The sequence below is a fragment of the Cebus imitator genome, unplaced genomic scaffold, assembly GCF_001604975.1.
Source record: "Cebus imitator isolate Cc_AM_T3 unplaced genomic scaffold, Cebus_imitator-1.0 Scaffold38, whole genome shotgun sequence".
Classification (NCBI taxonomy): domain Eukaryota; kingdom Metazoa; phylum Chordata; class Mammalia; order Primates; family Cebidae; genus Cebus; species Cebus imitator.
The window spans coordinates 10,594,074-10,604,023 of NW_016107353.1; the positions used below are offsets into that span (position 1 = coordinate 10,594,074).

The window sequence follows — 9,950 nt, forward strand, 5'->3', positions numbered from 1 at the left end:
AGAAATCTGAGACTCATTTATGTCAAGATAAATTACCAAAAACATTCTACAAGTAAAATAAAATCTTCAGGGTATATTAGCAATTGTGTATTGAAGTTATTCTCACCAAGGAAGACCATGTTTCTGTAGTTTTCTAACATCACGTTCCTATATAAATTCTGCTGTGTGGTATCCAGGCATTGCCACTCCTCTGGAGAGAATTCTATGGCCACATCCATAAATGTCAGTGGTCTCTGAAAAACACACATACATATATTTACCAACTGGCCATGGGCAAAATTTTGAATTTGACTCAAGTTGAAATGAAATTCTAAAGAGAACTGGTTCTGACTTATAAAGTAAAGGAAATCATCCAAATAAAATAATTTTAAACACATAAGTAGTCTCTGCTATATTCTCTAACTATGAGAAAAGAGTGGAATAAGATCCACAACATCAATTTATATATAATTTTCTGGATAGTAAACTATAAAATTAAGGGCAGGAACATAATATGTACATTTTTGAGTGCTATATTTACATTATACAGAATGAATGAGTTCTGTATATTTTTGAGATGAAAAAGACTTGTTGAGTTAGAAGGTACATCTCAATATTTTTGAGACGAAGTCTCGCTCTGTAACCCAGGCTAGAGTGCAGTGGCACCATCCCGGCTCACTGCAACCTCTGTCTCCCAGGTACAAGCGATTCTCCTGCCTCAGCCTCCTGAGTAGCTGGGACTACAGGTGTGTGCCACCACACCTGGCTAATTTTGTATTTTTAGTAGAGACAGGGTTTTACCATGTTTGCCAGGCTGGTCTCGAACTCCTGACCTCGTGATCTACCTGCCTCGACCTCCCAAAGCTGGGATTACAGGTATGAGCCACCACGTCCAACTTCTAATTTTAACATATAAAATAAACTGGACTGGAGATCTTGTTATGCCATTTTCTTTTTTTTTGGGAAGAAGATCTGGAATAAAGTCTGAGTTGCTAAATTTTCAACAAGCTCACAAGTAATACCAATAATTTTGCCCTAAAAAGAATATTTTATCAAACATCCACTAAGTGACAGAAGCTGGGGTTTTTCCCCCCATTTTTTATGGCCTATAAAAGAGGGATGAAAGCCTTCATTTTCCAAAGACAGACATATGCAAAGAAACCTTGAGAGAAGAGCAGCTGCCAGATTAAATTTGATGATTTATGCACATCAGCTTCATAAAGAAGAGAAAAACAATTCTAGAGTGAAAAATCTGTCAGAGAGCTCTTTAAACCAAGTGAATCATTAGCATCAACTGCAATAGGACAAATTTTTGTGATGTGCTAAAACACACAGAAGGACCACATTGATGCTGGAATATTGCTACCAATAAGTAATTTATAGTCCAAATTCAATCATACGGAAACATCAACTGTATGCAAAGTTCAAGATACAGGTATTTTCTATGTTCTGTAATTTTTTTTTTTTTTTTTTTTGAGACAGAGTCTCGCTCTGTCACCCAGGCTTGAGTGCAGTGGCGCGATCTCGGCTCACTGCAACCTCAGCCTCCCGAGTAGCTGGGGCCACAGGTGCGTGCCACCACACCCAGCTAACTTTTTGTATTTTTAGTAGAGACAGGAAAAAAGAAAAAAAAAAGTAGAGACAGGGTTTCACCGTGATAGCCAGGATGGTTTCAATCTGACTTGGGATTTGCCTGCCTCAGCCTCCCAAAGTGATGGGATTACAGGCCATGAGCCACTGCACCCAGCTATGTTCTGTAATTTTTAATAGTGATTTTAAATAGTCTTTCTTTAGCACCCTAGGGAACAGGTATGTCCTGCTAATTTTTTTCAAAACTTTCTGGGTAATAAATGCCATGTTCTTTAAATAAGCATTTTCTTTATTCTGTTCTGCACAGGACTAATAGCAAACATAAATGGAACTTCAACATTACATGTTCTCCATCTTTACTAAGGATCCTGGCTTTTCCAATGGTAATCTTGAGTATCCACACTTTTCCATGTTCAACAACCACAAAAAGAACATTTTTAATGCTGCAGATCATCAATTAATGGTGAGAATTTTACAAGGCATATACAAAGCAGTAAGGTAGCTGGGCACAGTGGCTCACACCTGTATGTAATCCCAGCACTTTGGGAGGCCGAGGCAGGCAGATCATCTGAGGTCGGGAGTTCAAGACCAGCCTGGCCAACATGGAGGGAAAAAAAAAAAAGCAAACTATAAGGCAGAAAATTTAGAGAAGGCTCTGATACGTAGGAAAGAAATGTTTTTCAGAGACCCTTCATTATCATAAGAATTTTAAAAAGTAGTTAAAACAAACTCATTAGGGAGAAAAAACACAAGTACAGAAGTCAAGGTTTGCAAGTACTAAATGTATAGCATACGAAGAAGCAGAGTGGACATAGCTCTTGATCTGAGACATGTTTAGCTGAAAACATGTCCCCTTTTCCTCTATCTCCTCCTTCTCAGATTTATTTTCAGATGAGATTTTTCTGGACAAATTATACCTGCATCTCAAGAATGTATCTTTAAAAGTCTCAGGACCACTTGTTTACATGCTACCACTACACCCACAGGCAGGACTAAGACTCTCAGAAAAAGTTCACCCATTTTTGTTCCTTATATGAGAAAAGATTCAGAAACAATGAAAATATAAATATAAGTTTCTCCTTTTCTGCCCTCAGGTACCTTCTCCTGCCACAGGCACCAGCAATTTCTGCTACAGTAATAGAAATACGGGTCACACTGCCTTGTCCCTACCAAGCCCAAACAGAACAGGCCCTGTGACCACCCTTCAATGGAAAAGTAAAACTTAACTCTCATGAATGTATCCTGAACCCCTCGTATTTGATTCTGGCCTTACCTTAAAGTCATATGAGACACTTAAAATTAAAACAGCATGAATGTGTCCATACAAAACAATAAACAGAACCTGTGAAGAAGGCACAAGAGATTTCTAGTAATTGGCCATATAATTTGAGTATTGAGTAAAATGGCTGATTGCTACTCTGTAAAGTTTGTGTAGGAATCCGAGGTAACTGGAAGCCTGAGAGGAAAAGGCCCCTCTTAGAGTAAAGCTTAACTGGAACCTTATGTGTTTATATCTGTCTAGTAGTTCTAGACAGTGTCTGGAAAATATAATTACAAGAAAAATTTTCTCCAGCTCTAGAGAAACTCCAAAATGACAGAACAGAAAGCAAACTGTTTGATTACACAATTAAACCAGAATGTGACATGCATCACAATCAATATTCTCAAGAGCTTGCGAAGACAAAAAGGTACTCCTGTCATCAGTCCACAAGTAAAATAATTTTCACCTGGTAATTGGGGAGGTGACCCATGTATGCTAATTGATTATATTCAGTGACAAAATTAACTTTCCACATCCTCATGACAGGAGGTAATTTTGCAACTTAGGGTGTTATCTTCTTAGCTATTTACATTTTAAAGCAATGGCTCTTTACCTCCTGGGCGCTAGACTAGAACATTCCGCTTGCCCTTTCCTGATAGTCAGTGTCCTCTCTTGACTCCTACCACAGGGCTCACAGCTGGAAGCTCTCATCTTATGTGAACCCCAATTGCCAGAGCAGCACTCCAGTCCCACATCAGAGAAAGAAGCCTGAGATGCAGGAGGAGAGCCTGCAGGCCTCTTGGGTAAAATTGCACCTTCACAATAATGGGAAGGGGAGCAGTGGTTCAGTCTCAGTTTCTACTTTATAAGATGACGTGAAAATAATACTGCTGGATTTTCAGCCTGAGTTTGGACAGAGATAGCGTTAACAGTTCTCCCTGTGACAAATCACCTCATTCATAGATACTATGGTATAGTAACAGGGCTTCTGAAACACCCAAAGCATTGGAGAGAAAAACAGCCCTTATCTTAGCAAAATTATATTAAGAGAAAAAATAAGAGCATCTTTAAAAAAATACTCAGATTAAATAAGATTAATTAAGTTAAGGCCTGGCTTGGTGGCTCACGCCTGTAATCCCAGCACTGGGACGCCAAGGTGGGCGGATCACAAGGTCAGGAAATCGAGATCATCCTGGCCAACAAGGTTAAACCCTGTTTCTACTAAAAATACAAAATATTAGCCAGGTGTGGTGGCGGGCACCTGTAGTCCTAGCCACTCGGGGGGCTGAAGCAGGAGAATTGCTTGAACCTGGGAGGCAGAGGTTGTGGTGAGCCAAGATTGTGCCACTGCACTCCTGCCTGGCCTGCAAGAGTGAAACTCTGTCTCAAAAATAAAAAAATAAGAATTAATCAAATTAGCCAGAAAATGTTCCCCTGAAATGTCTCTCTAAATACCCAAACTGCACACCTACTCTCAGCATGAGAAGCATGAACATTATGAAGAAAGGGAACACATTCTCAGCAAAATTTTAAAATGTTTCTCTTTTATCTCTGCTGCTCTCTCATCTCTTTGCCACTGAATAGGGGATTTATATTGGAATACATGTGACAATTTCCACCAGTACCTTTTATTTTTTTTGAGACAGAGTCTTGCTCTCTCACATACGCTGGGGTGCAGTGGCACAATCTTACCTCACTGCAACATCCGCCTTCCAGGTTTAAGCAATTCTCCTTCCTCAGCCTCCTGAGTAACTAGAATTACAGGTGCCCACCACCATCCCTGGCTAATTTTCGTATTTTTAGTAGAGACAGGATTTTACCATGTTAGCTATGCTGGTCTCAAACTCCTAACCTCAAGCGATCTGTTTGCCTTGGCCTCCCAAAGTGCTGAAATTACAGAGGTGAGCCACCACATCCAGCCTTCAACACTTTCTTTTTTTTTTTAATAGAGAGGGAGGGCCGGGCGCGGTGGCTCACGCCTGTAATCCCAGCACTTTGGGAGGCCGAGGCGGGTGGATCACGAGGTCAAGAGATCGAGACCATCCTGGTCAACATGGTGAAACCACATCTCTACTAAAAATACAAAACATTAGCAGGGCATGGTGGTGCGTGCCTGTAATCCCAGCTACTCAGGAGGCTGAGGCAGGAGAATTGCCTGAACCCAGGAGGCGGAGGTTGCGGTGAGCCGAGATCACACCATTGCACTCCAGCCTGGGTAACAAGAGTGAAACTCCATCTCAAAAAAAAAAAAAAAAAATAGAGAGGGAGTTTCACCATATTGGCCAGGATGGTCTTGATCTCCTGACTTTAGGTGATCCACTGGCCTCCAAAAGTCCTGAGATTACAGGCATGAGCCACGGCACCCAGCCCTACACTTTGTTTTTTTTGAGATGAGTCTTACTCTCTTGCCCAGGCTGAAGTGCAATGGCATGATCTCTTCTCACCACAACCTCCGCCTCCTGGGTTCAAGCAATGCTCCTGCCTCAGCCTCCCGAGTAGCTGGGATTACAGGCATGTGCCACCATGCCCGGCTAATTTTTTGTATTTTTTGTAGAGACAGCGTTTCACCATGTTGGTTGGCCAGGCTTGTCTCGAACTTCTGACCTCCTGATCCGCCTGCCTCGGCCTCCCAAAGTGCTGGGATTACAGGCGTGAGCCACTGCTCGCCCTCACCAACACTTTTTGATGAAGAATTGGAATCTGACTTTGTTTCTATATTTCACAAATATATTTGAGCTTACAACATAGCTAACTTAAAAGCTGTTATATTTTTTGCATGACCACATCACTCATCATGTTTATTTGTACTATAATGGCAGCATTCAAGTTTAGAAAAATAAAAGATACTAAAATCATGCTTACCTGTAATTATCTCTACTGGGTAAATTAATATTCATGTCAGACTAACATCTACTATAACAATTTTGTAGTGAATTTTTTGGATATTAGATATAAGTATCTAAGTATAAATGATTTTAACATACTAATAATAACGTAGAATTTTTAAAAATTTTCTGTAGCCATAATTTCGTTAAAACACTTCATATTTCAGGCTAGGCGTGGTGGCTCACGCCCGTATTCCCAACACTTTGGGAGGCTAAGGCAGGTGGATCACCTGAAGTTGGGAGTTCAAGAGCAGCCTGACCACCATGAAGAAACTGTTTCTACTAAAAATACAAAATTGCTGGGCATGGGGGCACATGCCTGTAATCAATCCCAGCTACACGGGAGGCTCAGGCAGGAGAATCGCTTGAACCCAGAAGGCAGAGGTTGTGGTGAGCAGAGATCGCGCCATTGAACTCCAGCCTGCGCAACAAGAGCAAAACTCCGTCTCAAAAAAAAAAAAGAAAAGAAAACTTTATTTGTATGAATAATACTAAAATGACTATTTAAGAAATTCACCCAAAATAAATATTGTGGTCTTATATTCATACTATTGTAGAAAATACCATATAATTTAGGCCAGGCGCAGTGGCTTATGACTGTAATCCCAGCACTTTGGGAGGTCAAGGCGGGAGGACCACCTGAGGTTAACAGTTGAAGACCAGCCTGGCAAACATGATGAAACCCCGTCTCTATTAAAAACAAAAATTATCCAGGCATGATGGTGGGTGCCTGTAATCTCAGTTACTCAGGAGAATCACTTGGACCCGGGAGATGGAGGTTGCCATGAGCTGAGATCTCGCCACTGCACTCCAGCCTGGGCAACAGAGCAAGACTCTGTCTGAAAAAAAAAGGAAATACTGCATAATTTATATGAATGCAAGTTGTCTACTGACACAGGCTAATTGTTTTGAATTAATAAATAGGAACCAAAGCATAACTACAGACTCCACTGTTCAATTTATACACTGAACTGTTCTTGCTTTTGCAGTAAGTACCTCAGCCTGCAAATATTGGATAATTACCTTGGATAATCAGGTTTTTTTTTTCCTTTTTCTTTTTCTTTTTTTTTCAGACGGGGTTTCACCTTGTTGATCAGGCTGGTCTTGAACTCACGACCTCAAATGATCCGCCCGCCCTGGCCTCCAAAGTGCTTGGATTATATGCATGAGCCACCACATCCGGCCCAGTTTTTTTTTCAAAGAAACTTATTCGGCATAGCATAGCTGGGCACGGTGGCTCACACCTATAATCCCAGCACTTTGGGAGGCTGAGGCGGGTGGATCACAAGGTCAAGAGACCGAGCCCATCCTGGTCAACATGGTGAAACCCCGTCTCTACTAAAAATACAAAAATCAGCTGGGCATGGTGGCGCGCACCTGTAGTCCCAGCTACTCGGGAGGCTCAGGCAGGAGAATTGCTTGAACCCAGTAGACTGGGGGTGCGGTGAGCCGAGATCGCACCATTGCACTCCAGCCTGGGTAACAAGAGCGAAACTCTGTCTCAAAAAAAAAAAAAGAAAGAAACTTATTCAGCATCTTTTAGTATTTATCATTCTGTATTGCTAAATTTAATCCTATCTTTGTGCTCAACTTTTTGTGTGCTCTTAATATGAGCTTTAATCCAAACAAATCTGTATCTACATTAAGAGACTGAAAGTGAACAAAAAAAAGCCAAGCCTTTGCCAAAGCAAAAACATTGCAATTGTTCTGAGGTCCTAAAGACAATCCTGAGTCAGAAAGAATGACAAAAATGTTTCTTTAGCTATAATATGATTTACATATATTTCAAAAAAGCAGAGAAGAACATCTACATATAATTGAAATGCTTCAATAAAAAAAAGATGAACAAAATATTGTCCCTTATTATGAGGTAAGAAAATAAAGACTCTTATTGGAATTTCTATTTTCTCCTGTAACAGCCAAATCTTGACCAGGCACAGTGGCTAACACCTGTAATCCCTGCACTTTAGAGGCCGAGGCAGGCAGATTACTTGAGGTCAGGAGACCAGCCTGCTCAACATGGCAAAACGCTGTCTCTACTAAAAATACAAAATTGGCCGGGCGTGGTGGTGCACCCCTATAATCCCAGCTACTCAGGAGCCTGAGGCAGGAGAATTGCTTAAACCAGGAAGATGAAGGTTGCAGTGATCCAAGATCATGTCATTGTACTCCAACCTGGGTAAGAGTGAGACTCCGCCTCAAGAAAAAAAGTGACAACAGCAGTCAGGCACCGTGGTTCATGCCTGTAATCCTCGCAGTTTAAGAGGTCAAGGTGGGTGGATCACCTAAGGTCAGAAGTTCAAGACCAGCCTGGCCAACATGGTAGAACCCCATCTCTACTGAAAATACAAAAATTATTCCAGGTGTGGTGGCATACGCCTGCAATTGCAGCTACTTAAAAGGCTGAGGCAAGAGAATCACTTGAACCCTGGAGGTAGAGGCTGCAGTGAGCAAAGATCACACCACTGCACTCCAGCTTGGGCAACAGAGCAAGACTCCATCTCATTGAAAAAACAAAAAGGATAACAGGGACATTACCACTGACCCCACAAAAATACAAATAGCTACTGAAGTTTACTATGGACTCCTCTATACATAAAAACTAGAAAATGTAAAGGAAACTGATAAATTTCTAGACAAATTATCCCAAGACTGAACAAATAATAAGTTGAAGCCCTGAATAGATCAATAACAAGCTCTAAAACTAAATTAGTAATAAATAGCCTACCAATCAAAAAAGCCCAAGGCCAGAAAGTTCACATCTGAATTCTACCAAGCGTAAAAAGAAAAGCTAATATTGCCGGGTGCGGTGGCACATGCCTGTAGTCTCAGCTACTCGGGAGGCTGATGTGGGAGGATTGCTTGAGCCCGGGAGTTCTGGGCTGTAGTGCGCTATGCCGATCGGGGGTCTGCACTAAATTTGGCATCAATATGGTGACCTCCCAGGAGCAGGGGACCACCAGGTTGCCTAAGGAGGGGTGAACCAGCCCAGGTCAGAAATGGAGCAGGTCAAAACTCCCCTGCCGATCAGTAGTGGGATTGCACATGTTAATAGCCACTGCACTCCAGGCTGGGCAACATAGCAAGACCCCGTCTCTTTAAAAAAAAAAAAAAAAAACAAAAAAAAAAAAAAAAAAAAAAAAAAAAAAAAAAAAAAAAAAAAAAAAAAAAAAAAAAAAAAAAAAAAAAGCTAATATTATATCTTCTAAAGCTAATACAAAAAATTAAGAAGGGACTTCTCCCCAGCTCATTATATAACAGTATCATTCTGATTCCAAAACCTGGCAGAGACAAAATGAAGGAGAAAACTTCAGGCTAATATCCTCAATGAACACTGCTGTAAAAATCCTCAATACAATATGGGCAAACCAAATCCAGCGGCACATCAAAATGCTAATCCACTATAATCAAGTAGGCTTTATCACTGGAATGCAAGGTCAGCTCAACATACAAAAATCAATAAATCTGATTAATCACACAAACCAAAGAACAACAAAATTATCTCAATAGAGGCAGAAAAAAACTTTCAATGAAATTTAACATTTTTCATGTATAAACCCTCAACAAACTAGGCATTGAAGATACATACTTCAAAATAATGAGTTATCTATGACAAAACCAAAGCCAACATACTAAATTGACACAAGCTGGAAGCATTCCTTCTTGAAAACTGGCACAGGACAAGGACGCTTTTTCTCACCACTCCTATTCAACATAGAATTGGAAGTGCTGGCCAGAGAATCAGGCAAGAGAAAAAAATAAAATGCATCCAAACAGAAACAGAGAAAATCAAGCTATCCCTGTTTTCAAATGACATCACTCTATATATAGAAAACCTTACACTCTTGGCAGAAATGTTCTCTAATCTGACAAAAAACTTTGCAAAGTTTCAAAATATAAAACAAAGGTATAGAAATTAAGTAGAACCTCTACCCATCAACATTCAAGCCAAAAGCCAAATCAAAAACACAATTTCAGGGCCAGGCATGGTGGCTCATGCCTGTAATCCCAGCACTTAGGGAGGCCGAGGTGGGCAGATCACCTGAGATTGGAAGTTTGAGGCCAGCCTGACCAACATGAGAAACCCAGTCTATTAAAAATACAAAATTAGCTGGGTGTGGTGGCGCATGCCTGTAATCCTAGCTACTCAGGAGGCTGAGGCAGGAGAAAGGCTTGAATCCAGGAGGCTGAGGCAGGAGAAAGGCAGGAGGTGGAGGCTGCAGTAAGCCAAGATT

General features: G+C 40.9%; 1 protein-coding gene across 2 annotated transcripts in view; it reads right to left on the reverse strand.

Annotated features, from left to right (window-relative positions):
- The window catches only part of LOC108301929 (zinc finger protein 724), a 36,967-nt gene that overhangs the window by 19,408 nt on the left and 7,609 nt on the right, over positions 1-9,950 (reverse strand). For both annotated transcript variants that reach the window (XM_017525300.2, XM_037737413.1), the window contains exon 2: positions 107-233. In XM_017525300.2, the coding sequence (XP_017380789.1) occupies positions 107-233 (127 nt within the window). The remainder of the gene's footprint in view (positions 1-106; positions 234-9,950) is intronic.